Below are 27,610 nucleotides of genomic sequence, written 5' to 3' on the forward strand. Positions count from 1 at the left end.
TACACGTTGTAGCTGCTCTATAAAATTGAGAAAATTACGAACAAAAATGTGATCGCACGCGAGAGCTTGACAAAGGCAAAGGTATGCAGCGGGTTGTGATGCAAAGCCCTAGCGTAGCGTTTTGTCAACAACAGAGTCCAAGCCAAGACGCACAGAAAGGACATGCTCGTTCAGTCTACGTCGATGATCTCGGTCAAGCTGTTGCCCCCCAGCACCCTACATCGGTGACGTCATCCACAAGTCACAGAGTCGCAGTGGTGGAAGGTACAGAAGCGTCAGGTTCGATGGCAGGTTCGCGAGGGATGTAATCGAATTCTTCCCGAGCCAGCTACAAGAGAGATTGAACCTAAATCATGTGACAAGGATGTCCTACAGAGACCCCATGCCGGGGGGCAAGTTCGGAGGAATGTGGGAAAGGGAGCAGTTGGAGAGGGACCTACATCAACGTAATCGTGACAAAGGATAAACCAAGTACGTACAGATCAAAGAGATTGGGCGACCACGCAATCGTTGGCGGCAACGGCGCCAGCGAGACGTTCTCCATCCACCTACGGTGCTCCCGACTCGATACACGATTATTTCCGTGTAAAAGTGTACAATTTGGTCACAGAAAGCAGTGGCTTGGCGCGCGCAAGGTCCAGCGCCCCAATGTTTTGAAACTCTCTACGCCGCAAACGTTATCGACGCAGTCGGTCAAGGCAGCGTACAGCCATCGGACACTCGGCGAGAGCTCCATGAGGCGCAGGTCGACGCTCGCCGAATCTCCCACGGTGCTACATGTCATTTCAGAGGCGTGTACTTAGTACTCGATAGGAGCATCGTACAGAGCAGCCCTGGTGTACTTGTCGAATCGCCCGATGGCGCTAAGATTGCGAAAGGTGTCGAAAGTGTCGTTGAAGCGGCCCACGACTTTGCACTTGCTGTTGACGACGCACACACCGCCTTCTGGGCAGGTATCATCGGCCACGAGCACCTTGGCACCCGCGGCTGCGTACGGACACGGCGTCGATGCCATCGCTTGTCTTCTGTCAGGTGGAGTGGGGCAACGGGCAGGATGCACCTTGCGTGTGATTGGTCCTTCGAAAACAGATGTGGCCTGCGATTGGTGGATGTTTCACTTCCTCGGCGCTGATTGGTGCGTCTGTTTTGCACACGCTCGTGAACCCGAGCGGCGCAACCAATCCCATCCACGATCATTTGAATGACGAGCCAATCAGATTGCTGCTAGTCCTGCTGAGGCCAGAGCGCATTGGCAAGAGCTCCACCAGCCCGACGCACCAGCTTGCACCATGACCACGTGCCCGTACGCCGGCGCCGGCAACGCGATCCTTGCTGCCGACAGCTACTGCGATGCCGCCACCTGCGTCCTCGACAGCTCATGCCGCATCGTCGAGCGCTACGCCGCGGCCAACACGAGCTTTTCGGGCATTAGCGCTCTCGGCAACCTCCTGGCCTACAACGCGACCAACCTGTGCTTCTTATTGCCAATGTTTTAGAGCTTGACGTACTTGCTCGTAGCACCATAAGCAACGCGGCTGGCGACATCAACGTCCAAAGCGCGGTGTTCCCGTTCATGCTGACGAACCTGTACGTCATTTGCGCCTTCTCATCTTCTCGTTCTTGCGTACCATGGCTCTCTTCCTTAGTCGATTCTACAACCTGACATCGATCGACGTCGTGCGCTTGGCCAAGGCACTGCCGTCGTCGCTGGAGACATTGTAGTTGGCTGCCACTACAACACGGTCTCATTCCCATGCTAGCACCATTGTGAATGCGAGTGCCCTTACGTTGCCGAGCACGTTCGTGTGGCCAAGTTCCATAAAATATCTGTACCACACAGCGAAATATCGGATACGATTTTGACAATATGGTTAGGAAGCTCATAGAATTGGGTCTACGCCAGATCCCACCCAACCTGCCATTGGCACTACGCAGTCTGTACGTGCGACCCTACCCTCTTTGATCTCTCATACGGAGATTAGGTCACTCTACAACAACTCAATCTCGTCGCTGGATGGTCTACCAGCAAGTTTGACCTGGCTGTACGCGCTCCGACAACTCTGATTACGACTCGAATTTGCCTACAGGGAAATGGGCGAAAACCGCGTGACAAGTGTGGTCAACTACGACTGGACCAACATGACCTACGTGTACACCTATCGCGATATACGACATGACGCATGATATTGAAACTAGGAGTTTCGAGGCCAACCCGCTCGAGACGTTTGCATTCGTCAAGCTCTCGCCCAAGCTCGTCACCTTGTACGCAGATCCACCACGAATGGCAGGCGACGAATGCTCTTTGTGTGTAGCGATATACAGAACATTCAAAGCCTCTCCAACATCTCGCTCAGCAGTGACAGCTGCGACGCCCTCGACCTCTTGTCGCCCTACAACGCGAGCAACAATGCAGGCTATTCGGTGTCGGGGGATATCAACGCCGACACGACCGCCTGCGCTAACATTGGCGGCTCGCTGCGTCGGCTCTGGCCTGTACAATACAAAGTTTACAGCGTCCACGTCTGCGCCCTTCCGCGTCCGTCAACGTCTCCATTCGCAAGACCCTAACCACGCGTATACTGTAGAGGTGGCTCCTGCGACAAGTGCTCCTCCTCTGTCGGCATCGTCGTCTACGAGCTCGACGAGTAGCAATACGTTTCCCTCATCTTCTGAAACACAACTCACTCGACCGTGTCTAGTTCTTACGTGGACACTGGGCAGTCTCGCCCTCGCCCTCATCGGGGCGTGTCTGGCCTATCTCATTTGGCGCCACCAGCGACGCACCAAGGACAAGAAGCCACCGACAACGAAGGACGTGTTCGACGCCAACCCGCCCGTGTGGTCGCCCTCCAAGGCGCTACCATCGCCCAAGCCATGGCTTCCGTCGCCCGACGCTGTCGAGACCCACGAGATGGAGCTCTCGGAGCTCTGCGACCACCGCCTCGAAGCGTCCGAGCTCAACCCGATCAAGCCATTGGCCTCCAACACGCACGGCGAGGTGTGGCTGAGCCACTTTGGCGCCGACGTCGTCGTCGTCCAGCGCATATACGACAAGTCGTCCGAGAGTCTGGCCATGTTTGCCGAAGAGATCTTGCTGCGCGCCAAGTCCGACCCCTTTGTCGCTTTGTATGTGTTGACTGTAGTTTTGTAGGATGGAGAGCCCGTACATTGTCCAGTTTATCGGCGTCAGCTGGCACGAGCCCCGCGACATGGAGTGCGTGCTCGAGTACATGAACCGGGGCAACCTCCAAGACTACTTGGCCCGGCACTCGCCAACGACGTACACGTGGGCAGCCAAGCTGGAAGCGATCGTCAGCGTCGTCCGCGGCCTCATCTACCTCCACACGCTTGACCCACCGATCATCCACCGCGATCTGCGCTCCCGGAACGTCCTCTTGGACGCAGACAAAGGCACCAAGATCAACGACTTTGGCTCGTCGCGCGAGACGTCCGAGCACTCGATGACCAACGGCGTCGGGTCGTACCAATGGGCCGCCCCCGAGCTCATCCTCGGGTCGCTCTACAACACGTCGGTCGACATTTACTCGTTCGGTACGCAGTGTTGTGGATAGGGGTGGGTGATGCATCGAGGGTAGGGGTACTCTTGACCGAATTTTCGACCCACCACGCGCCGTATGCGCGGACGCTGGACCCGTCGACGGGTCGCGTCTTCACGCAAGACAAGGTCATGCAGCTCGTCACGAAAGGCCAGCTCGTGCCGGACTTTGATTGGGCGCGGTCGCCGATCTGGCTCATTGAGATTGCGCAACGATGCTTGGCGACCGAGCCCGAGAAGCGCCCGACCGCTGTCGCCCTCGCCGGCCTTTTGGACAAGCACCAATTCGAGGGCACCGAGGCGTAGTCCCGTTATAACTCTCGCAGTCGGAAAAGTAATAGTCTATACAATGTACAGTCGCTGATGCTGGCTAAGGCTAGTCACGTCGAGATATCACTCGTTTTCTTGGGCTAAAAAATGGGTTATTGACCCTTGTATAGAACTTGTGGAGCAGTCAAATCTGTGAGACGGTGCTATCCGGGGGATATAATGTATCCAGGGGATATAATTCAGGAGATACCCATGATAGCACCGCCTCGCAGGTTGTTCTGCTAGTCCATACCTTCGGTGTTCTTCACGTCTTGCAAGGTGTAAAGGACGCCGCCGCTGCACGTCGTGTTGGGTACTAGGTATGAAAATGGCGCCAACGCGAATGGCCATCCCAAGCTCAGCGCGGACAACTGACGTGACGGGAGCTCTGCGAGCAAGTACCTGTGGCCATGACAGGAGAGACACCTTGCGATTCGCACCGACGAGATCGACGATGCGCACGCACCCAAGTCAACCATGCATGTGCATGAAGGTGCAGAAGGCACGACGACCAGCGCCTTCTGCGCCAACGATCACATTTGACCCTGGTGCGAGCAGTGCACGGCGCTAATGCTGCCAAGTATGAGTATGATGATGACGCGGCGCCACATTGCACTTGGATCGACCGAGAAAGCCAGAGGCGCGGTAAAAATAAGGCCATGGGTTCGAACCGCGGTCGCCGCGTCGTTGCTCGCTTCAGTGTCGACGGCCACTGAGAGACGCTGCTGCCACGCAGCTCGGCACGGTGCGCGCCGGCGATGCACAAGCAGCGATAGCGCGCTGGTTGTACGCTGTCGATGTCGGCGATCGCGTCGGACTCGGGACCTCGTACTGTACGAGCAGTGGGATGCGTATGGGTGACGACCCCGAGTACAGTGCAGCGCTACTGGCGTTGATTGGCCCGGTGGCGGTTGCCTTCATTTTCACAAGTCCGCCGTGCAGACAAGGCCGATGCGACTGTCGTTGCTGCTGCTGGCACTCTCTACGGCGCTTGGCCAGCCCACGCCGTGGCATCTCGTGGCTGACGCCGACTGTGCCACGGTTGCGTCCACTCGACACGTCTGCGCTGTCGATGCACTTGGCCAGACATTAGCCCTGGAGGCGACCGAGCTCTCTGCGATGCACTGGCGCGACGGCCTCTCGCTTGGCAACTTCAGCGCGTTCACCAATGACCACCTGTGCGCGACGACGGACGGGTTAGAATCGTTTACTCATACATCCGATAGGTCTCTGGGCCACGCGCCGAGCGTCGACGTCTCTACGCTCGTGCTGCCATCGACGCTGCAGCGCCTGTCGGCTCACGATCTTGAACCGCCACGAGCTCATCATGGACTAGGCAGTTCCAGGACATCGCAGCACTCGATTTGCGAGAGCTCCATGCGGCGTCGCGCCTGCGCACTCTGTAAATTGCCACTAGAATATCCCTGGCCTCATCCTCCGCGAGTAGGTCCATAATCGCGTGCAACAGCGTCCTCTGGCCGGTGCAGCCGTCCGTATCCCTGCCGCAGCTAACGACCTTGTGCGAACGAACCTCAGAGCGCGCCAGCTCACGCACTCTCTAGGCAGCTCGACACCGTCAACTTGACGTCGTGGCCGTGCCTGCCACCGACTGTTGTCGACGTGTACGTATTTTTGTGCATTTTGCAGTTTTTAGATTGTCGCGGTACAATTTGTCTTTCGATTATAGACAATTACTCGCCACGGGCCTAGCCCACGTGCAAGGCCTCGCCGTACCGACCTCGACGCGGCGCCTGTTGGTCCTTGTTAGTGCACGGAAGGCGCGTCACGTCTCTCTGTCCCAATAGAAACCTCGCACGCAACGCAATCCCAGCCATCGCACACGTCGACTGGCGACAGCTCGAGCATCTGTGCGCTCCTCTCATCTATAAAGCACTCATTTAGATCTGCAGGCAGCTCGACAGCAATCCCCTACAGACGCTCTGCAACGTGTCGCTGTCGCCCCAGCTACTGACAACTTTGTACTCGAGCCTTGTATCGTCTAAAGCTCGTCGACCGACTATGATGAACTAGCACGTGCGAGGACTGTGCGCTGACCAACTTAACGCTGTCGTCGGCGACCTTTGTGGCGTTGAGCCAGCTCGGGCCTTGTCGCCACGGACCCTCGGGCTGGTGCGTGTCCGCCAACGTCTCGACGGACGCCAACGCCTGCGCCAACCTCGGTGGCGTCCTGCGCACGCTGCCAGCAGCGACCACTGCACCGTACACCGCGGCTATCTGCGTGATTGCTGGTTCCAGCTCGCATCCAGTCGTCAAATGCTGATTTGCGGCGGATGGTAGACGCTACGATCGAGATGACTGCCGCTGCCGCGGCGCCATCGACTGCATCGACGAGCGGTACGTTGGCCGCTACAACCGCAGCTTGGATGAACCAGAACACATATAGCCCACAGCTCGAGCGCGGTGATTGGCGGTGCCGTCGTAGGTCTTGTCGCGGTTGTTGCCGTCGTGGCACTGTGCGCCCACCGAGACAAGTCGCTGACGCAGCGCAGCAAGACGCGGTCGCTGTCGTGCGATGCGTACCCGGTCCTCGAGACGCCGCACCTGCGGCGGTATCCAGGCACGATCGCTGTCGAGTCCAATAACTCGCTCGGGCCCAACGCGCGCTCGATCCGGACGAGCTGGGGCCCGAGCCTCAGCGACGACAGCAACTTGTACGTCAAGCCGATCCGCATGTTCCGCCTCGAACTCGCCGACCTCCACGTCACGAGCACCAAGCCGCTGGCGTCAGGCACGTACGGCGAGATTTGGTTTGGCCGCTACGACCGCGAACCTGTCGCGATCAAGCGCCTCAAAAACAAAACCCCCGAGCGCGTCCAGACCTTTGTCGACGAGATGCTACTCATGTCCCGGTACGTCCACGCTTTCGTAAAGAGATCCATGGACAACCATATCATGTAGGATGAACTCGCCGTATATCGTTCAGTTTATCGGCGTGAGCTGGGAGCTCCCGATCGATATGGAGTGCGTCGTCGAGTACATGGACATGGGCGACCTGCGCACGTACCTCACTGCTGTCACACGCATGACGTTTACGTGGCGGGCCAAGCAAGCGTCCATGGCAGGTATTGCCCGCGGCCTCGACTACCTCCACTCGCTCGAGACGCCCGTAATGCACCGCGATCTCAAGTCCCGCAACGTCCTGCTCGACTCGAGGAAAGGCACGAAGCTCACCGACTTTGGCGATCTTCGCGAGTCGACGGCGACGAGCAGCGGGGCGTTCGAGTGGACCGCGCCCGAGGTGCTTCGCGGCCAGGCGCACTCGCCCGCATCCGACGTCTACGCGTTTGGTACAACTGGAATCTCGATTTGGGCTATGCGACACGGCATATGGGGGTAGGGGTGATTCTCTCGGAGCTGTCGACGCACAAGGTGCCGTACTATGAATCCAAGACCCACAGCAACTCGGTTGCGCTACTGCACCAGGTGATGCAAGGGAAGGCTCGACCGCTCTTTGACAAGTCGCACACGCCCGCGTGGGTCCTGGAGCTTGCGATGCAGTGTCTGGCGATGGACCCTGCGCGACGACCGACGGCCGCGGCGCTAGTAGCCCACTTGGATCGCGTCCGTTAAATGTTTACATGCTCTTGTTATTGTACAATAGTGGTACAATTGTCGATATTTGTCGGACTCGAATTTGTCAAATTTGCAAAGTTCGACTCTTTTTCGAGGGTTGGGTCCAGTTAGCTCACCATCTAGAATACTTGTCGACGGTCATCGCTTGTACAACGATTCACTAGATCTGAAAAAGGGGCAATGAGACGCTGCATTTGGACCCTCGACGAAAGAAGGCGGAACTTCAAGTGCCTCTTGGGGGAGGTGGGCGATTCAGCGGTGCACGTTGAACAATGCGACCAAGCAAGACGAAGAAGGAAGCTCCGTGTCTCGCATTGGTCTGCTTCTATGCGGGCATGATGCAGTAGCCACTGTTTTGCCTTCCTGAAGCTGTGGTGCTGGCGCGACATCCCGTCCAAGGTTGCAGGTCGAGGGTACTCAAGGTACTCGATGGCTTCGAAATTTTCGGGCCAATGATTGGTTCATGAATTTTCGAGCCTTGCCATGATTGGTCGAGACGGTGCAAAGTGGGATGCACGAAGATCGCAGTGTTCGAATTCCGCTGCGCAATGCACGCAACGCTCGTCGGTCTCGCCCTCTTGAGCCGGACGCTTCTCGCCACGCCGTGTCCGTACAGCGACGTCAATGCAAGCGTCCTCTTGGCCGCCGATGCGACCTGCGCCGGCGGGCGCACCGAGGTCTGTGGTGTCAGCAGCGCCTGCGTGCTGCTGGACGGCGACCTCGACAACGGCCTATCGACCTTCACGGGCTTTGGCAGCCTTGGCAACCTCTCCAACTATGTGCATAGCCACCTGTACATGATGCCGATTCGTCATCGTTTGATGAACATATTGTCTACCTAGGACCATGGGTGCGAGTGCGTCCATGACGTTCGCCGCCGCATTTCTACCGAGCTACCTCACATTCATGTCCGTCAATCGCAAGCAACATATGTCTTCTGAGCCAAAACCCTAGTGCGTTTGAAGACATTGGCCTCGTCAACCTCTCGACCTCGCGGTCGCCCTGGTCCGCAAATGTCACGCACCTGTAGACCGCTAGCATCGGTCCACCGACACCAATAGGTCCTCTTGTAGGTCCATCGTCAATGGCGCACTGGACGCGACGACGTTTTCCTGGCCCTGCAACCTTACCAGCCTGTACCTCAGTTTCTCTCTTGGCACATTTGTCATACGGTCGTACATAGGACTCTGCGCAAAAATAATCTCTCGGACGCGCCACCGCATCTTCCATCGACCCTCACCACAATGTATGAGCAACTCGGTGGTGTGATAGAACGTCAATTTGTCGGCTTAGGGTTGTGGAAGACAATCATTTGCATCGACTGCCGCCTGTGATGCCACGCCTTGAGCACCTGTTCGACTGCCGCTGTAGACTATCATCTCACGCGAGTGTGCGGTAGGCACCTCGACGCCAACAACATGACGACTATCACCGACGTTGACTGGTCGAATCTCGTGACAATGTACAGACTTGTCATGCAAAATCTACACAACTGATTGAACGGCCATGATGTAGACGACTTGGCCGCAACCCGATCGACACGATTGCTCGCGTCAAATTCTCGTCGTCCCTCCGCTTCTTGTACGATGTGCAACCGACCGACTTTCTGAGTTTGCACTTGTGATAGCGCCTGTGACGACTGCCCCGTGGAGCAATTCACGCTGACGCCAACCTCGTTTCGTGCGCTTGATGCGCTGCCGGCATGGGACGGCAACACGTCGTGCTTGACGGGTTTCTACATGACGCGCAACATCACATTGGATTCATCCGCCTGTGCCAAGCTTCAGGGGACGGTCGTGCCGCTATGGGCGGGAAAAGCCCCTTTGCTTTCCTTTCACGTCTGCCTCGTCCAAGGTGCTTTTCGCATGCCCCTTCCTTCGTTCTCATGTATTTTAGACGCGAGTGGAGCTGGGGCTGCGTCCTTGCCCTCGTTATCGGCAGGTAGTGTAAATACGATTGAATGGCGTCGTAGCCTAACCTGGGGTCCAGGCACGGGGCTTGCGATCGGCGGCATTGTCAGCGCCTTTGCGATCGTGCTCTTGGTGGTCGTCCTCGACCTCAAGCGCCGCCAGTGCCAAGGCGAAGCCACGTATGATGACGCATACGCAACTGTGCAGCCGTCACCGACGCGCCACGCGCAGACCGTGTACGTGTACCCGTCGCGGGACATGTACTATACGTGGTTTCCGGGAACGGCGACCGACTTGTTTGTCAACGACTATGGCGACTGGCACTTTGTCGACCGCAACGACGACGGGTCGCTTGCGGTTGCGGTCACGATCGAGCCCACGACGCATGCGTTGGTGGCGTCCATTTAGCCTATTTTGAACATTCTTGTTTGTACGTTTTCTCATTTTTCCTAGCGTTTTAGGGCTAGACAAGAGGCAAGCATTGCCGCAGCAGCTGCACGAGCTGCATGGCGGTCGGTCGATCGGCGGGGCTCGTCGAGAGACAGCGCGATGCGATCTCATGTACCCACTCTGGACTTGCTTCGTCCAAGGCGGGCGTGAGCTTGCCAGACGCTACGTTGGTCAGAATGAACTGCTGCGAGTAGGCGTGGCCCGTATTCGGGTTGACCAAGTTGCCGTAGGGCACGCGGTGCGTCGACATTTCCGTCAAAATGACGCCTAAAAAGAAATGTTACCACCAACTAGACAACAAATATGTGTACCAAAGGCGTAGAGATCGATCAATTCCGTGTACGGGTCGCCGTTGATGATCTCGGGCGCCATCCACTGGTACGTTCCGACGCCGTTGGTCAGCGTCGACTCGTCAATCTCGCGCGACGAGCCAAAGTCCGTTAATTTGGTGCCCTAAATTCACCCAACAATAAGATTGCCATTTCTGATTGCCATAAAATTGAGAAAATAGTGTACCTTGTTCGAGTCCAAAAGGACGTTGCGGGACTTGAGGTCGCGATGGATGATGCGGGGCTCAAACGTGTGCAAGTACACAAGCCCGAGCGCGATGCTAAGAAGACACTCGACCTTCTCGTGCCATGGGTAAATCTCGGCCGGCGTCTTGGTCAAGTAGCTCCGAAGGTCGCCGAGGTCCATAAACTCAACTACGCACTCGAGGTCCGAGAGCCGGCGCCAGCTCGCGCCCACAAGCTTGACGATATAGGGCGACTCCATCCTATATCAAGTGCATTCGACGCGCCATTTCACAAGAGAGGTAGGACGTACTTGGCGAGGAGAAGAATCTCGTCAATAAATTGCTGCGTGCTTGGTGCGGACTTGTCTTTGAGCCGCTTGATCGCGACGGCCTCACCGCCGTAGACACCGGCCCACACTTCACCGTACGCGCCGGCTGCCAATGGACGGGCACTCGAGACACTGAGCTCGCGAAGCTCGAGGCGCACCAGACGCAGCGTCGACAAGTCGACGTCCTCGTCGTCCACGGGCTGATACGACGTGTCGTTGGTTGGTGCCATGTTGGAGTTGGTTTTGGACTTGTCCGATCGGCGCTTGCGCCAGAAGAGACAACAGAAGAGCAGGCCGAGCACGGCAACGCCGCCAAGGACACCACCGACGATCGCACCGACAGCTAGCGAGTCGATAAGACCTTCACCAAGCTGTCTCTTGACGTACGGGTGGACGAAGCCGATACAGCGCTGGCGTCTGTTGGCAACGGTGTCGGAATTGTTGTTGGCGTCGTCGTCGGCAGCACTACCACGCCATGAGCGCTCGATATTGCGATAGAAGCGTATAGGCTACCAGAAGAAGGCAAAACGCAGGCCTGAATCGTGTTGCTGGTGCGACCCGCCCAGAGGTACTTGACCGACCCACCCTGGCGCGTGCACGCCGCAGCGTCGACCGTGGCGTCCGTGTCAAAGTTAAAGCCGTCATAAACGTTCGGGTTGCGGTCCCACGCCTTCAGCTTGTTGAGCGCGTTGTACGCGTCTTCGCTGAGCGTCACGTTGGTCAGTGGACACCCTGCGCAGTCGCTACACCAGCACGATAAGACATGTTGTCGCTTCTGGATGCTGTGTACAAGAATGTCATGTTGGTCGAGAATAAGACGTTCGAGATGGTCCGAAGCGGGTTACGCCCCAGCGAGCTACATTCGTACAATGAGGGGCAAGTCCGTAGCGACACCACACCGTACAGGTACGTGACGCTCGAGAGGTCGAGGTTGGAGAGCGTGCTCACATTGTTGCCATACATGTTGCTATTGGTAGTTGTCAGCAGGCAACCCACTGCAAGTATTTGTACACAAACGCCACGGTCGGCGGCAGCGCTGGCATCGTCGTCACATTGTTCCACTGGATCGACCTAATGGAATATCATGGAAAGTGACAAATAGCCCGTCAAGTGAGTCGTACAGCCGCTTGAGGTTAGGGGGCAACGGCGTGGGGAAGGTCCTGATTTCATTTTCGTCCAGAATCCTAGCCCCGCAAATCAGTGCCCGGACCAGCTTGATGAAGGCGACATACACGGAGAGAAGCGAAGCTGGCCACGTCCACAAAGGAGGCAACGCCGAGAGATGGGCGTCGCGGAAGTTGCTACAAACACCATTGGACGACGCTTCGATGCTGGCAACGTACACAAAATCGACTTTGGCGGGTAGCGACGTCTTGGCGCTTGCGAGATCGATGCCCGCGACCGACGTGATGATTCTACAACCATGTACGAGCATCAGTACCGACTAGTGAGATGCCGAGGACGCGTACAGACTGGTCATGGCCGGCGGCGGCACAAAATGGGCCAAATTGATGGTCGCATCGGACTCGACGATCGACCTACGCAGGCGTGAGCATCGTCCCATAGGTTAACGGGAGCTCGCACAGTGTCGAGGGCTTGAAGCGCGAGAGGTCGCCGAGCGCAGCAATGTGGTGAAACTCGACCAGGTCGTTGGTGAGGTTGGCCGAGACGGGTGCCTGGACGCAGTTGGTGTTGACGTAGCAGACGCTGGCTGGCGCGCCGGCGCAGTTGGCGTCAGCGGCAAGGATGCTCGTGTTGGGCGTCGTCTTGACATCCGCGTACACGCAAGTCGCGGCCACCGAGTTGCGCCGCTGCATCGAAAGTGCAAACTGGCCTCGGTGATGGCCATCAGCAGGTGTGCAGGAACCGCCAATGCGACGCCGAGGATTTGTTGCAGCCAATCAGACGCCATTTTCACCCATCACGAACCAATCCGCGGCAAAGGCAACTCCAGCACCTGGTGACGCGCATGGGCGGGCGAAGCGAGACACGGCGCCCGAACGGCAAAAAAGTTACTGCGCACGACCACGGACGCGGCAGATCTTAGTCTGCCGGTCGTCGTGTCGACGTCCGACAATTGCGTCATAACAAGGTACTAACTACCCTAGTTGTTGGCTAGCGACTGTTCTGAACGTGCCGTGGGCATGCTTGATCCTTGGCCAAGCGAGAAGCTCGCATGTTCTCGCCAGCAGGAAAACGAGGGGTAGGTGTTGAGCTGCGCTCTCTAGACTCGATACAAACAGCGTACCAAGTTGCACATGGGGGCCTCTGCTACAACAACTAAGCGTACAACAACCCGAGCCAGGCTGTATCGGGAATACGCCGTCGTTGTAGCAAGATTCGAGGAGATCACTCGATGCTCGGCTGACAGAGAGCACCGAACAAAAGAATCGTTCGGCGTCTACCATCGCTCCTCCATGAGTAGAGCGGCCCGTTCCATGTACCGTCTCTGCTCTGGACGGAGCTCGATTGCATAGAGTGCAGGCGCCACGATGACGTCGTCTTCGCCATGGTCGAGTTGGCGAACGCGGGCGAGACAACGACCAGAAGACGATGTCTTGCGTCGCCATCAACACGACAAAAAGTGTCGTGCGCAAGCTCTAGAACATAAAATATATCTATACAAATCTATAACCTTTTAGTTCTGTTTCGAGTAAATGAGCTAGGGTATCATGCCAACGCCATCGCTGTCGACGGCGACGTCTCGGCGATGAGCTGGTTGATGTACGCGGCGCAAAGCTCCGGGTAGCTCTGCTGGACAATGTGTCCACATTTCGGCACGACAACGACGTGCGCATGGGCGAGCTTCCCGTCGAGCCGCTCGATGCACGACACATCCAAGATCTGATCTTCTTGGCCCCAGAGCACGACGGTCGGCACTCGGATTTTATGCAAGTTGTCTTCGAGAATGCGCTGATTCGCCATCATGTCCTCTAGCACCTTGTCGAAAATGGGCATGCGCTCGGCCTACGCATCCCACGGGACAGTAAGCACGCAGGTACAACGATGTCGTGACGTACGCGGTAGCTGGTCATGAGTCCGAGCATGATCTTGCGCATGCCCTTGGGCTTCTCCATGACGTAGCCAGGTGGGCGGTAGGCAATGTATTGCATGAGATCTTGGAACTCGTCAACTGTGCCGGCGCGCATGATGTTGACGCCCTCGTCTTCGTACTTGGCCAAGACGGGGCTGCGCCGGGGCATCGAGATGCCTACAATGGCGTCCAACAACCTGTGGACAATCCATTGTGTAGTACCTGCAGGACAAATAAGCGTGAGACTCTGGAGCTGGTCGGGGTACGTGGCCGCGTACAGGCCCGAGATGAGACCACCCATCGAGCAGCCCACAAGATGGATTGGCACGTCCTTGGGAATCGTCGCGTCCACAAACGCTTTCAGTCGCTCGACCTGGACCGCCGCACCGTACTCGGCGGCGTGTGACAAGGGCGCCGTCATACCATGGCCCGGGAGGTCGGGGATCAAGACACGCGAGGATGGCAGCGTCCGAGAAGCGACGCTGAGCCACGAGTCCTTCTCCGAGGAGAAGCCATGCACAAACAGCACAACGTGCTCGGGTGTCGAGACGGTGGCCTCTGAGGATCGCGGCCCGCGCTCGAGGAACGACCAGTGGTAGCCGCCAGCGTCGACGTGCTGCTTGACGTAGCCAAAACGCGATCGCATCGAGTTGAGGCTACATTGAGCTTTGGCATGAGTGAGCCCGATCGACCGGTATAGAAAGGACGTACAACACTTCGGCCGCGCAGCGGAAGACCTTGTTCGAGACCGAGCGCACTGAGCAAGACGGCTCCATGGTTGTCGCTGATCGGTCGTTGGTGGGATGGTGCCAAAGGCAAACTGCGCTGCAGCGGCGTCTGTCAGGATATTGATTTGTCGGCTTGTGGTGGCACGTAATCTCTGGTTTAATTTCGGCATTGTGGATTTAATTTCGGCGTCAATGACAAAGGGCAATGTGGCGAAGCGCACGCTAGTACCAGCGGTACAAGTATCGATGCCTCTCACTAGCGATGGCAATGACGATTATTTGTGTCGTCGTTTTGAAGGCCAGTGCACCGCGAGCTTGTGCGAGCGTGTGCTGTGCGATGGATTACAGATGGCACATGCCGCTTTTAAAAACACCAGCACTCTACATGACCAACATTCCGAAAAGAGTGCCTGGAACTCGACCTGCGAAGTCGCTTGACGCGTCGCAGGCACAACTGCCCTACAGCTCTCGCTGCATGTAAGTTAGTAGAGAGGCAGTGGCACGTATCGAGAAGAAACATCGGTAGAGCAATCGCGATTAATGACAGTACCCAATCCTGACACAGGCGATATAAGTCTCAGCGAGCCACCTTGCGCAGAAGGCGACTCGAGACCGCATGTACGCTTGATTAAAAATACTATCATCTGGTTGAGCTCGAGCCTCGTCGTATCGTCATGGTCAGGTCGAGAATCGTCCGGGCACGAGAGACGAAGCGTCCTACGCCTCCATCGCCGTCCTTTCTGACTCACGGCCTAAGGAGGATACCAAGAGTACTATCGTGATCGTTGCCAACGCCATGTATTGCGGAATTCGGTGTCGGCACTACCGATAGCACGCGCACGCCGCAGCAAAGCTCGGGCTCCGAGATTTTCGGGGTACCAAGGAACAGGCACAATAGACCTCTAGCTCATAGAACGACTTTTCATCTATACACAGCCTACCCTACGAAGTTTGTCGAGACCTCTAGACAAACTTCGTAGGGTAGGCTGTGTATAGCTCATAGTAGATCGAGCTGGCACAATGGCACCCAGAATGGCACCTGGGCAAGGCCCTCTGTTCCTCGTGCATTTAGGCAAAGTCCTATTTGAGCGGACAAACGCTTGGAAAACAGCTGGCGAGAAGGGAGCTTTCGCCGTCGTCGTGTCGGACCATGGTGTCGGACTGTGTCGGACGTCACGCGCGCATCGAAGCCGCTCGGTGTCATTAGTGCATTACCTCACGTAGCTACCTCACGTATATCTGGCTCATTGCTGTACTGCCATCCGCTCTCAGTTTGCCGCCCTATTAACGACGCACGAAGCAGATTTGAAATTGCGGCTCCGACAACTCATATCCTCGTTTCAGACGATCAAGACGCAGTCGGCGCCACGAGCAGTTGGCATCTGCAACGTACACAACTCATACCCGTCGTCGATCCTTGGGTGGGTTGCTTGGCGGTGCACTGGACTGTGGAACCGTCGCGTCGTCCTCAAGTTCACACGTTACGATGAGCTCGCGTCCGGCACCAAGCGTGGCACCGAGGTGGCCCTAGCCTACACATCTACTATAATAGACTACGCGCTAATCGTTGTTGTCGGTCGAGGTTGACTAAAAGCTCGTATGTCATGACCAACCGCCGTCGATGCCTGATACGTGGGACGTCCTCGGCTACGTTGTTGAGGAGCCATCTCATCGGGCACCAATCACAGCGCGATGGCCAGTGCACGTGTTGCCATTTCCAAACCCTCGCTCAACATGCTGCGCGTGCTACTGGCAGGGGTGCTGGCGACGGTCGTCGTCGGCGACTGCCCGTACGCGGGCATCAAGGGCAATGTGCTCGTGGCCGACGCCACGTGCGGCAAGAACCTCACCATATGCGGCGTCAACTCGACGTGCGATGTCACAATCAACTCGATCAACGCTTCGATCCCAACGTACACGGGCTGGTCGGCCGTCGGCAACCTGGACCTGTACCCGCTCGAGACCCTGTACGGATCTTCTCTATCGATGCTTCACGTTGACTAACGCTGATTTAGCACCATCAAAAACTCGGCGTCCGTGACCATCCGCAAGATGTCGCTGCCGCTCAAGCTCCAGACGCTGTACGTCCTGGTGTATGTTTCTATGAGATCTTATCCGTTGGTCTAGCATCTTTAAGAACGTGACGTCGGTCGATCTGACGTCGACGACCGATACCAAGTGGGACTCGCTCTCCGTCTTGTACGTCGAACGGAAAACATTGTCATGCAGAGTTATATGGGGATGGCGCAGGCAATTCCTCGAGTGCCCCGGCGTGAGCTTCTCGAACACGATGAAGTGGCCGTCCAAGCTCGACCTCGTGTACGACCGAGAGGCAAGGAGCGACAACTGAGGCTGCTGTAGGATTCTGCGCAATAATGCACTGAGCAACATCCCGCAGTTTCTACCGTCGACACTAACGGCGCTGTATGTCCTATCTTGTCCTGTATCGTGTCGCTGATGCCATAGCAGGGCCATTCAAGGCAATACGCTGGTCGACCTCACGTACCTGCCCAAGTCCAACCTCACGCTTTTGTATACATTTTACATATATTGTCCTATCGCTGATGGCAAACGATAGGAATCTGGACACCAATTATATCAAGAGCATCACCGATCACGACTGGCGCAGCTTGGACTTTCTGTTCGCTGCCAACTTCAAGTTGCGTGTTTCTCATTGTATAGTAGGCGTTTGTCTAACAACACGCGACTCGAAACCATTGCGAACGTCCAGCTCTCAACCAAGCTCACCTATTTGCACGACACTAATGTACACGCCACCATGCTTATAATGGTATGTACTAGTGATGTGGGCAACTGCTCGTCGCTCCAGAATTTTACCGTCGACGCGAGCACGTTCAGTGCGCTCAACGCGCTCAAGCCGTGGGCCGGCAACACGTCCGAGCTCACGGGCTTTGTGACCAACTACGCGATTGCGACCGATGCAACCGCGTGCACGGGCAACGGTGGTACGATCCAGAGCCTCTGGAAGGACACGGCCAAGCTGCCCGTGTCGGTCTGCGTCACGACGGTCAAGGGTACGCACCGACGTCGCCGTAGCAATCATGTCATTTCATCTGTAGCTGCATCGACCACAGCGCCACCAACCACATCGTCGTCCAGTATGCTACAACAATTCAAATCTGATAGACGACTTATATACCTGTAGACACGGGGCTCATTGTCGGTATCATCGTCGGCGTCGTCGTCATTGCTGCTGCAGTCGGCTTCTTCATCTACCGACGCCGCAAGCACGCAGCGCCCGAACCGAGCATCTACCACCGCTACGAGCCGCCGACGTTCTTCAACGACAACAACACGGCGGGGACGAACGGCACAGGAGTTTACACCAACAAGTCCATCGGGACCAACGGCACGGGTGGACAAACCATTGGCACCGGCCCAACAAACGGCACCTCGGGCTCGCGTGGTGCGCTGCAGTACACGGACGCCGACGTCGTCTTGAACGTCAAGCCGCTCCTCCACCACCGACTCGAGCTCTCGGACCTCTACGTCACGTCCAACAAACCGCTGGCGTCCGGCGCATTCGGCGAAGTCTGGCTCGGCACGTACGGAGGCAAGCAAGTCGCGATCAAGCGCATGAAGAACCAAGAGGCGCGCATGGTCCAAAAGTTCATTGATGAAATCGTGCTCATGTCCCAGTACGATCCCTATATTCTCTACTGTCGATCGAGTGACTGACGACAATCTGTACATGTTAGGATGGACAGCGACTACATTGTCAAGTTTGTCGGCGCCAGCTGGACCCGCCCGATCGAGATCGAGTGCGTCGTCGAGTACATGGACCTCGGCGACCTTCGCAGTTACCTCGTGAACCAGTCGCCGGCGCAGTTCAGCTGGGACCAAAAGCTCAACTGCATCACCAGCATCGTCCGCGGTCTCGTCTACCTCCACACGTACAAGCCGCCGATCATCCACCGCGACATGAAGTCCCGCAACGTCCTGTTGGACTCGGTCAAGGGCACCAAGCTCACCGACTTTGGCGCGTCCCGCGTCGCCGAAGAAGACGATCTCATGACCAACGGCATTGGCACGTACCAGTGGATGGCGCCCGAAGTCATCTCGGGGACCAACTATGGCGCGCCGGCCGACATTTACTCGTTTGGTATCATCTTGTCCGAGTTTGCGACGCACCAAGTACCGTACGCCGACAAGCGCCACCCAGAGACGGGCAAGGCCTTACCCCAGCACTACGTACTGAACCACGTCCGCGAAGGCAAGATGCACCCGACGTTCAACGGTCCGGGTGTGCCGTCGTGGGTCCAGGACATTGGTCTGCAGTGCTTGCAGCTGCACGAAGACGACCGTCCGACCGCACTCATGCTCTCGGCGCTGCTCAGTCGCTGCAAACCGTAAACCCTAACAATGTCGTTTCGGTTCATATCCTGGTCGCTGCAATCTTATCTATTGAGCGTCTCGGAGCTCGCCGAACGTTTGGAAATGCTGAATCTGGTCCCGAAGCAGGCTGACAACGTTCGCTTGCTGCGTCGCGCGGGCCTCGCGCTCGGTCGCATACTGGTGCTCCAGCACTTTGAGGCGGTGCATCCAGTGGCTCTTGGCGTCGCGGAGCTCGACGTTGCTCGCTTGGAGCGTCCGCACCTTGTCGTCAATCGCTTGCATGCCTTCTTCGGCCATGACAGTCTTGCGGATGCCAAACGACAAGCTAGGTGCAGTGTGACGATCGCGCCAACCGACTCCGTAGTGTACCTGGTGTTGTACAGCGCTTGGTACGCTTCGATCGTCATGCGAATCTCATCTCGGATCCGCAGCAAGAAAAGACCGCGCTCGGGACACGCCAGGGTCACTTGCCGAATGACCTCGTCTACTCGTCGTCTCAATGAGGCGAACGAAGCTACACTGTACCAAACGCTTGGGCGTGGAGCCGCTCTCGATTGGCGCAGATGCCTTGCTTCTTTGTCTGCTCTTGCACGAGCATCGTATCGAGTAGCTCCTAGTTTCGCATGCGACATTGTAACAGAGACAATGTGTACTACCTGCAAGGCGACAACGTCGGCACGGGTGCTTGGCACCATCGAGACGTGCTGCCGCCACGTACCACTAAACTCCTTCCACTCGCTACCCAAAACGACAACAGTGGACACGGAAATGAGGTCGAGGAAGGGTACCGAGGTGGCAGCATCGCGTGCATGATCTCGGGCGACAGCAGCGGCTCCGAGAGCGTCTGCTCGGTGGGTAGCGCGTAGGTAAAGTCGACGTGGGGGTTGGGCTCGAGAAGGACCGGGTCCTCGTACTGCACAAGTGAGAAGGGCGCGTGCGCAACGCCCGTGACCTCGGACTTCTCGGCCATGACGCGTCGGAGGGTCGTCCGATCTGAGGCGCCCAATGCGAAACTGAAGGCAACCGCGCCAAGCGGTTTCAAAATCGTAGAAAGGACAAACCAAAAGCAGTGACAATGGATAACTCACAACCCTCCAAATCCATTTTTCACGCATCATTAGCTCCTACTGGCGACGAGGTACAAAGGCCTCCAGTTACACCTTACAGCGACTGAGCAGCGCCGAGAGCATGAGTGCGGTCGGACGGTTGTCTTCGTGCAGCTGCAAGCACTGCAGACCAATGTCCTGGACCCACGACGGCACACCCGGACCGTCGAACGTCGGGTGCATCTTGCCTTCGCGAACGTGGTTCAGTACGTAGTGCTGGGGTAAGGCCTTGCCAGTCTCTGGGTGGCGCTTGTCGGCGTACGGTACTTGGTGCGTCGCAAACTCGGACAAGATGATACCAAACGAGTAAACGTCGGCCGGCGCGCCATAGTTGGTCCCCGAGATGACTTCGGGCGCCATCCACTGGTACGTGCCAATGCCGTTGGTCATGAGATCGTCTTCTTCGGCGACGCGGGACGCGCCAAAGTCGGTGAGCTTGGTGCCCTTGACCGAGTCCAACAGGACGTTGCGGGACTTCATGTCGCGGTGGATGATCGGCGGCTTGTACGTGTGGAGGTAGACAAGGCCGCGGACGATGCTGATGATGCAGTTGAGCTTTTGGTCCCAGCTGAACTGCGCCGGCGACTGGTTCACGAGGTAACTGCGAAGGTCGCCGAGGTCCATGAACTCGACGACGCACTCGATCTCGATCGGGCGGGTCCAGCTGGCGCCGACAAACTTGACAATGTAGTCGCTGTCCATCCTACCATGTACACATTGTCGTCAGTCACTCGATCAACAGTAGAGAATATAGGGATCGTACTGGGACATGAGCACGATTTCATCAATGAACTTTTGGACCATGCGCGCCTCTTGGTTCTTCATGCGCTTGATCGCGACTTGCTTGCCGCCGTATGTGCCGAGCCAGACTTCGCCGAATGCGCCGGACGCCAGCGGTTTGTTGGACGTGACGTAGAGGTCCGAGAGCTCGAGTCGGTGGTGGAGGAGCGGCTTGACGTTCAAGACGACGTCGGCGTCCGTGTACTGCAGCGCACCACGCGAGCCCGAGGTGCCGTTCGTTGGACCGGTGCCAATGGTTGGTCCACCCGTGCCGTTGGTACCAATAGACTTGAGGCCGCCGGTGCCGTTCGTATTGTTGCCAAAGCCCGGGTTGGTCTGCCGTCCGTACTCGAAATGGGCCGGTGGTGTCGACTGCTGCTTGCGGCGCTTGATGACGCAAAAGGCAACAACCGCCACCAGCGCAACGACCCCGACAGAGACGCCGACAATAAGACCTGTCTCTATATCACAGCAATAAGAAACAGTGTTTGGACGTGTCGCAACGTACGAGAGCCGCTGGAGGTACTGGACGGTGATTCCGTCGCGTTGCCTATACAAGTAACCATCATTAGCCTCTTGTCAGGTACTTGTAAATGGCGCGTACCCGCAAGGACACAGACTGTCACGGGGTACTTGGCCGTGGCCTTCCAGAGGCTTTGGCTCTTGCCGCCGATCGCTGTGCAGGCCGACGCATCCGTGTTGATGGCTTGCGTAACGACAAAGCCCGTGTAGTCGTCGTCGTTGCCGCCCCACGGCTTGAGCGCACTCAGCGCATCGTACGTACTGGTGTCGATCGTGAGGTTGGTCAGTCGCGTGCAGTTGGCCACGTCACTACATCGCAATATGAGCGCGGAAAGAAGACAACAAGACCAACAAGTAGGTGAGCTTGGTCGAGAGCTTGACGCGTGCGATGGCTTCGAGCACCTCGTTCTGAGAGAGGCGCCTGTCGCGACTCATGAGGGTTGACGAGGTACAGTACAAACGTACAAGAACGTCAACGCCGTCCAGTCAAAGTCCGTAATGCTCTTGAGAAAGTTGGAATCCAAATTCCTACTTCAAATCAACAACTTTTCACAAGGTGAATGAAAGCGTACAGGAGTGCGAGGGACTTTGGCAAGTAGACCAGATCGACGAGAAGGTTGCCCTGGATGCCCCTAGATCGTAGAGTATTCGCGTGAGATTATTGTTCGTTGTATAGACAATGTGTACAGCTGCGTGAGCGTAGTTGGAAGGTTGTTGGGAATATTGTTCATCGAGTTGTTCCTCAAAATGCTAGGTTCATAACACCGTCAACACCACATACACAAGGCAGCAACGTACATGGTGTCGAGGCGGGCAGGCCATTTGATTGTGTTGGGGAACGTCACGGGGCAGCTCGTAAACTCCCTACATTTCATATTGGCATCCTTGCTCAGTCATTCCATCGAGGAGTACAGTGTATCAAGCGAGTCCCATTGCGTGTCGGACGACGAGACCAAGTCGATTTTGGAAATGTTGTGAAACGTCCTACAAAAGTCGGCGTCAGTTGCTCGTAAAATCGACAATAGCAAACAAGTAGGTGAGAGTCTTTGGCAGCGACATTTTGCGAATCGTCACGGCCTCCGAGTCCTTGACCGTCCTACCAATTCGAGTCAGATGACCATTTCAGCCAGTACTTTCAGACGCACAGCTCGTCCAGCGGGTACGACTCCATGTTGCCGATGGCCGACCACCCCGTGTACGTCGGCAGTGTGTAGTTGACCGAGTGCGTAATGATGTCGCAGCTCGCGTTGACGCCACAGACTTTATACTCCTTGCCGCAGGTCGCGTCGGCGGCGAGGATCGTGCCAGACATGCCTTCGTACGGGCAGGCCGCACGGACGACGCCGAGGCCAAGACCGAGCCACAACCACGCACGCTCTTGCATGGTTTTGGCGAATTTAAGAAATGGCTCTCTATGTACCCGACATACTGCACTAGCCAGCGACACAGCCGTTCGACCAACAACCAAGTGGACACACGACAATCTTGGGGTGGCGTCTGCGTCGAAACCGGCTGCCGATGGCAAACGCATCGACATAGCTTTCGACATACGGTGTTGCCGCGGTCGTGGATCGTTGAGCAACGCCTTGGGCTATAGTAGAGGTCGATGGCACAAACATCTTACCGTTAGACTAGACAGTGTACCTTGCAGCACGCAGCAAGGCCGGAGGTACATGTAGACGCGCGCCACAATCGTTGTGCGCGGTCGAAACGACAACAGCCAATCAAATGCGGTACGCAGCGCAGACGGTGTCCGTTAACAACCAATCAAATGCTCCGGACATGTCCTGGCCGCGGTAAAACCGTCGAGGCGTTCATGATCCATGATAGCGTGAGGTATCGTGCTGGCGGACATGCTGCACGCTGCCCGTTGCCCTAGTGCGTCAAGCACTCGCATTCACACGGACAATGACAACTATACATCATCTACAACCTGTCGAGAACCGCTGGCGATGCAGAACCCATCGCGGTGGTACATGTACCCGTACAGATGGTGCATCTTTGATCAAGGACGTCAACGGACATCGACGACATTAGCCCATGGCTCTCTTGGATAGTCTTGTTGCAGTGTCGTCTGCCCTGTGGGCGAAGGACGAAGGGGCTGGGACATAGCGTTGTTACGTTCAAGGCCGACCTGGGTTCTCAATGCCTGGGCACTGCTGCCTTCAGCTGCAGTACAGTAGTATAACATTGTCACAAGTTGATCCGACATGACGCGTCAAGCGTCGATGCCACCCACGTTCGCACAAGCTGAAACGAAATGCAGTTTGGGTGAACTCGTATCAAAACGTACGGGCGAGAAGCCAAAGTTGCTAGACACGCACTGCAGTTGCCGGCGTCTGAGTTGATGCGCGCGCCAACCTTGCACGACCGCCCAAAGCTCTATGAACGACAGTGTCTACGTTGGGCCCATCCAGGCGACTCCTTTCCAACGTCGACCTTATTGTCGCTCAGCGCTACACACCCCGTTCGCTATGCAGCACCTCCCTCCAAACGCGCGGCGCGGCGCTGTCGTCACAGAGTCGCCTGCAGCAGCACGTTGTGTGACACGCCTCGGCTCTGTGTTGCAGACACGTCTTCACATCCTCTTCGCACCAATTTGACAAGAGCAATGTGGGCGCGACTGCTCCTACTCGCTTCGCTGTGCGCGACGCTCGTCGCCGCCGACGACGCTGCGTGCAAGTACGGGTACTACGGCCCCAACCTCTCGGTCTACACGGCGGACGAGTGCTGCGGTCCGATTTTACCTGGTGGCAATGCGTCGTACTGCGTCATCAACTCGACCAACTGCGAGATCCTCGTCAATATAACGATGGAAGGCCGCACCAAGCTGCCGCGCTTCAACGCGATCGGTGATCTCTCCCGGTCCCTCGTTGCCTACATGTATGTATCTCACTCCTCATTCCTTGGGCTGTTTGAAGCGTGCGGGTGTAGGAAGTACGGAAACAAGTCGCTCCTCGTCATGAAGGGCATGGCCTTCCCCAAGACCCTCACGACCTTGTACGTCTCGGATGCTTTGATATAACGTTGATCGCTTGTGGCTGAGTAGGACGATCGAGAACATTACCACAATTGACTTTAACCAGATCAAGACACCCTTTCCAGACTCGATGCGCCGCATGTGAGTGCCACCGCTCGTTCTCTTGGCCAGAAGACAATATGCCACTGACTAGTGACGTGCTCGACTCGTTCCTGGATGTCTTCCCCGCTACGTTTCACTGGCCCGTGGCGCTCAAGAACCTGTATGTTGTGCTGATATTCCTCGTACAAAGTGTCATTATTGTCCAGAACACTGCGCGGCAACCGGCTCCAGACGATCCCAAAAGGCCTTCCGGACGGTCTCGTGTCCCTGTACGAAGCGCTCGTCGAAGGTGTTGCGATCTCATGGCATTGGTTAGCGCGATACAGAACAACACGCTCAACGACTTCAACTACCTTCCGCCCAATCTCACGTTCCTGTGTGTACAACTTGTCGTCGGTGACGTAAACTTTTACTAATTTATGTAGGAACATTCGCCATAACCAGTACGAGAAGGTCGTCGACAAAGACTGGACCAACCTCTACTACCTGTACGACCAGAATTACTGTTTCTGTTGCACTGGAATGAACTGGGCTGCGTAGCCAACTGAGCTACAATCCAATCAAGACAATTGCCAACATTCGACTGTCGGACAAGATTCGTTTCTTGTACAATTGTGTCCTTCCATGCGTCGACACTCTTATGCTGTACATAGCGGCTGCATGGACTGCAACGTGACCACCTTTACCATCAACCAAGCCACGTTCGACGCGCTCAACGTCCTGCCGGCTTGCGACGAAGACGACAACCCGCTCAAGTCGACTTGCTATCGCTTCAACAAGGACACGGCCGTCGACGTGGCAGCGTGCACTGCGAGTAGCGGCAAGCCAGTGCAGCTCTGGCCCAGCGACCCCACGGTCAAGGTCAACGTCTGCGTCACGCCCAGTACGTCCACAGCTCCATCTCCACCTATGAACCTGTGCATCTTAGACACACTTGCACCGGCGCCCGTCCCCGAAGCCACCAACCGTACGCTATTACCTTGTGTTCTCTTCAGCACTCACAGTAACGCTAGACACGGGTTTGATTGTCGGCCTCGCGGTCGGCGGTGTCGTGCTCGTTGCGCTCATTGCGGCGTTCATCGTGCGGAAGACCAAAAAGGCAGCGTACGACGCGACCGGCTACTACCAAAACGAGTTTACAAACGGCACGGCCAACGGCACGCAAGGCTCGGCCGGCGACTACAGCGACATGGGCCTCAACGTCGAAGACCTCCGCATCCACAAGCTCGACATTGCCGACTTGAAGGTCACGGCCAAGAAGCCATTGGCGTCCGGCGCGTTTGGCGAAGTGTGGCTCGCCACCTACTGCGATGAAAAGGTCGCGGTCAAGCGCATCAAGGACCGCCGCATCGAGAGCGTCAAGAAATTCATCGACGAGATCAAGCTCATGGCCATGTACGTCGTCCTGAATACAACTGGGTGCTAATGACAAGGTGTCCACACTCTAGGATGGAAAGCGAGTTTGTCGTCAAGTTTATCGGTGTGAGCTGGCGCCGCCCAATCGAAATGGAGGTCGTCGTCGAGTACATGGACCTCGGCGATCTGCGCAACTACCTCATGAGCCGGCCGCCCGCGACGTACAGCTGGAAGGAAAAGTTTACGTCCGTCATGAGCATCGTCCGAGGTCTTGTGTATTTGCACACGTTTGAGCCGCCCATCATCCACCGCGACCTCAAGAGCCGCAACGTCCTCCTCGACTCGAAAAAGGTATTTTTTCATTTTTGGTGTTGAAACATTGATATTTTACATGGGAAATTAGGGCACCAAGTTGACCGACTTTGGCGCGTCTCGCCAAGAGGCGGACGTTGGCATGACCAACGGCATTGGCACGTACCAGTGGATGGCGCCCGAGATCATCATGGGCACCGAGTATACGATCGCCGCCGACATTTACTCGTTCGGTATGAGTTTTGAGTGAGGGTAGGGTTGTGCGACATTTTCCGTAGGTGTCATTTTGTCGGAATTCTCGACCCACGCTGTGCCGTACGGGGACGTCAAGAACGCAGTGACGGGCCGCGCGTACACGCAGCAAGCCATCATGTCCAAGGTCACGGCCGGCGAATTGCGTCCGACCTTTGAGCAGTACGAGACGCCGGTGTGGGTCCGCGACCTCGGCATGCAGTGCATGGCACTTGACCCGGACGACCGCCCGACGTCCTTGGCGCTCACTGCGATCCTCCAGCGCGTCAAGATGCAGTTTTACACGTAAGCCACATCTGTAAGTGTAGTGCACTGTTGAAATTCATTTACTTGTATTTTCATCAATTCTCCCGAAATATTGCTTGCCTGTTCCTTTCGTCTATCTTTTGAGGTATGGATGGACATAACAAAGTATTCAAATTTCTCTCAAACGTATTAGTCGATCAAGCTATCGACAAACTGACGCACCAACACTGTGAGCTCCAATGTGGTCGGGCGCAGACTCGGGTCCCACGCCAAGCAGCGGACACCGACTTCGTGGACCCAGCGCGGCGACGTCGCATCAAAGTCCGGTCGCAGGTCGCCGCTCGCGATTTTGGTCAAGAGACTCTGCGCACTCTGCGACGCAAAGTATCGCTGGGTGTACGGCACCTCGTGTGTACTCATCTCGGACACAATCACTCCTACCCCCATCCCGCTGAGTCATGAAATCTCGAACAAAGAGCAACGCACCAAACGAGTAAATGTCGGCGGCCTCACTGTACGACGAGCCGTTGATGACTTCGGGCGCCATCCACTGGAACGTGCCGATACCCGAAGTCAGCGTGCGCGCGTCGCAGAGCTCGCGCGAGACGCCAAAATCGGTCAACTTGGCGCCGCATGTCTCGTCCAACAAGACGTTGCGGGACTTGAGGTCGCGGTGGATCACGACAGGGCTGAACGTATGGAGAAACACGAGGCCGTACACGATGCTCTGCAGCAGCAGCGCCTTCTCCGCCCACGGGATCGCGTCTCGACTGGAAATCGCGAGGTAGCTCCGGAGGTCGCCCGCTTGCATGTGCTCCAGTACCGCTTCGATGTCGAGGAGCCGGCGCCACGTCACGCCGACAAGCGTCACAATGTATGGGCTCTGGAGCCTATCATGTCAAGTCGTGTAAGATATAAGAAGACAAAAGACGTTGTACTTGGCGAGAAGCAGAATCTCTTGGATGAAGGCGTGGATGGCTTCGGGTCGGCGGTCTTTGTTGCGCTTGATGACCACGGTGGCGTTGGTGGCGAGGTACGTGGCGCGCCACACGTCGCCAAACGCGCCAGATGCGATCGGCTTGGCGTCCGACACCACGAGGCTTGACGCGTCGAGCTGCAGCATCTGGAGCGTCTCGAGCTCTTTGGCCGACAGCGACGAGACGAGGTAGTCGTC

General features: G+C 56.7%; 11 protein-coding genes across 11 annotated transcripts; 5 read left to right on the forward strand and 6 right to left on the reverse strand.

The window, feature by feature from the left end:
• Positions 1-170: 170 nt before the first annotated feature.
• SDRG_13070 (hypothetical protein) lies at positions 171-1,015 on the reverse strand (the record flags this gene model as incomplete). Its single annotated transcript, XM_008619153.1, has 7 exons — positions 171-216; positions 269-328; positions 374-436; positions 480-548; positions 598-663; positions 708-773; positions 825-1,015. The coding sequence occupies 7 exons, from the start codon at positions 1,013-1,015 to the stop codon at positions 171-173; spliced, it is 561 nt and encodes a 186-aa protein (XP_008617375.1).
• A 216-nt stretch (positions 1,016-1,231) lies between these two features.
• SDRG_13071 (TKL protein kinase) lies at positions 1,232-3,952 on the forward strand. Its single transcript, XM_008619154.1, has 11 exons — positions 1,232-1,471; positions 1,519-1,587; positions 1,647-1,718; positions 1,983-2,042; positions 2,088-2,150; positions 2,197-2,262; positions 2,313-2,536; positions 2,586-2,645; positions 2,700-3,105; positions 3,152-3,552; positions 3,597-3,952. Exons 1-11 carry the CDS (start codon positions 1,290-1,292, stop codon positions 3,860-3,862), a joined length of 1,869 nt encoding a protein of 622 aa, XP_008617376.1. The 5' UTR covers positions 1,232-1,289; the 3' UTR covers positions 3,863-3,952.
• A 2,225-nt stretch (positions 3,953-6,177) lies between these two features.
• On the forward strand, positions 6,178-7,512 carry SDRG_13072 (TKL protein kinase; the record flags this gene model as incomplete). The annotated part of the gene is made up of 4 exons (XM_008619155.1): positions 6,178-6,220; positions 6,270-6,735; positions 6,785-7,173; positions 7,224-7,512. 4 exons carry the CDS (start codon positions 6,178-6,180, stop codon positions 7,454-7,456), a joined length of 1,131 nt encoding a protein of 376 aa, XP_008617377.1. The 3' UTR covers positions 7,457-7,512.
• A 495-nt stretch (positions 7,513-8,007) lies between these two features.
• On the forward strand, positions 8,008-9,777 carry SDRG_13073 (hypothetical protein; the record flags this gene model as incomplete). The annotated part of the gene is made up of 11 exons (XM_008619156.1): positions 8,008-8,252; positions 8,302-8,367; positions 8,414-8,485; positions 8,533-8,595; positions 8,643-8,705; positions 8,753-8,812; positions 8,859-8,921; positions 8,975-9,040; positions 9,087-9,313; positions 9,356-9,400; positions 9,449-9,777. The coding sequence occupies 11 exons, from the start codon at positions 8,008-8,010 to the stop codon at positions 9,775-9,777; spliced, it is 1,299 nt and encodes a 432-aa protein (XP_008617378.1).
• A 55-nt stretch (positions 9,778-9,832) lies between these two features.
• Positions 9,833-12,479, reverse strand: SDRG_13074 (TKL protein kinase; the record flags this gene model as incomplete). The annotated part of the gene is made up of 14 exons (XM_008619157.1): positions 9,833-10,086; positions 10,131-10,272; positions 10,336-10,594; positions 10,645-11,005; positions 11,050-11,127; positions 11,176-11,405; positions 11,453-11,518; positions 11,567-11,629; positions 11,674-11,733; positions 11,784-11,846; positions 11,895-11,963; positions 12,006-12,077; positions 12,132-12,200; positions 12,247-12,479. The coding sequence occupies 14 exons, from the start codon at positions 12,477-12,479 to the stop codon at positions 9,833-9,835; spliced, it is 2,019 nt and encodes a 672-aa protein (XP_008617379.1).
• Positions 12,480-13,262: 783 nt separating this feature from the next.
• Positions 13,263-14,556, reverse strand: SDRG_13075 (hypothetical protein). Its single transcript, XM_008619158.1, has 4 exons — positions 14,408-14,556; positions 13,919-14,352; positions 13,683-13,873; positions 13,263-13,629 (listed from the first exon to the last, which is right to left on the reverse strand). The coding sequence occupies exons 1-4, from the start codon at positions 14,470-14,472 to the stop codon at positions 13,333-13,335; spliced, it is 987 nt and encodes a 328-aa protein (XP_008617380.1). The 5' UTR covers positions 14,473-14,556; the 3' UTR covers positions 13,263-13,332.
• Positions 14,557-16,116: 1,560 nt separating this feature from the next.
• Positions 16,117-18,890, forward strand: SDRG_13076 (TKL protein kinase; the record flags this gene model as incomplete). The annotated part of the gene is made up of 12 exons (XM_008619159.1): positions 16,117-16,391; positions 16,440-16,505; positions 16,552-16,623; positions 16,675-16,743; positions 16,786-16,848; positions 16,894-16,956; positions 17,003-17,065; positions 17,110-17,178; positions 17,227-17,459; positions 17,505-17,543; positions 17,591-18,083; positions 18,144-18,890. The coding sequence occupies 12 exons, from the start codon at positions 16,117-16,119 to the stop codon at positions 18,796-18,798; spliced, it is 2,160 nt and encodes a 719-aa protein (XP_008617381.1). The 3' UTR covers positions 18,799-18,890.
• On the reverse strand, positions 18,847-19,750 carry SDRG_13077 (hypothetical protein; the record flags this gene model as incomplete). Its single annotated transcript, XM_008619160.1, has 5 exons — positions 18,847-19,105; positions 19,150-19,267; positions 19,306-19,393; positions 19,437-19,518; positions 19,569-19,750. 5 exons carry the CDS (start codon positions 19,748-19,750, stop codon positions 18,847-18,849), a joined length of 729 nt encoding a protein of 242 aa, XP_008617382.1.
• A 184-nt stretch (positions 19,751-19,934) lies between these two features.
• Positions 19,935-22,572, reverse strand: SDRG_13078 (TKL protein kinase; the record flags this gene model as incomplete). The annotated part of the gene is made up of 12 exons (XM_008619161.1): positions 19,935-20,589; positions 20,650-21,127; positions 21,175-21,216; positions 21,271-21,497; positions 21,541-21,609; positions 21,654-21,716; positions 21,761-21,820; positions 21,876-21,938; positions 21,987-22,052; positions 22,101-22,172; positions 22,219-22,284; positions 22,334-22,572. The coding sequence occupies 12 exons, from the start codon at positions 22,570-22,572 to the stop codon at positions 19,935-19,937; spliced, it is 2,100 nt and encodes a 699-aa protein (XP_008617383.1).
• Positions 22,573-23,780: 1,208 nt separating this feature from the next.
• Positions 23,781-26,690, forward strand: SDRG_13079 (TKL protein kinase). Its single transcript, XM_008619162.1, has 15 exons — positions 23,781-24,071; positions 24,123-24,188; positions 24,238-24,309; positions 24,362-24,430; positions 24,477-24,539; positions 24,587-24,646; positions 24,696-24,758; positions 24,811-24,876; positions 24,924-25,153; positions 25,199-25,237; positions 25,284-25,665; positions 25,719-25,977; positions 26,030-26,171; positions 26,217-26,581; positions 26,630-26,690. The coding sequence occupies exons 1-14, from the start codon at positions 23,800-23,802 to the stop codon at positions 26,477-26,479; spliced, it is 2,046 nt and encodes a 681-aa protein (XP_008617384.1). The 5' UTR covers positions 23,781-23,799; the 3' UTR covers positions 26,480-26,581; positions 26,630-26,690.
• On the reverse strand, positions 26,589-27,559 carry SDRG_13080 (TKL protein kinase; the record flags this gene model as incomplete). Its single annotated transcript, XM_008619163.1, has 3 exons — positions 26,589-26,873; positions 26,923-27,326; positions 27,375-27,559. The coding sequence occupies 3 exons, from the start codon at positions 27,557-27,559 to the stop codon at positions 26,626-26,628; spliced, it is 837 nt and encodes a 278-aa protein (XP_008617385.1). The 3' UTR covers positions 26,589-26,625.
• Between the last annotated feature and the right edge of the window lie 51 nt (positions 27,560-27,610).

The sequence above is a fragment of the Saprolegnia diclina genome (genome assembly GCF_000281045.1).
Source record: "Saprolegnia diclina VS20 unplaced genomic scaffold supercont1.55, whole genome shotgun sequence".
NCBI classification, from domain to species: Eukaryota; Oomycota; class Saprolegniomycetes; order Saprolegniales; family Saprolegniaceae; genus Saprolegnia; species Saprolegnia diclina.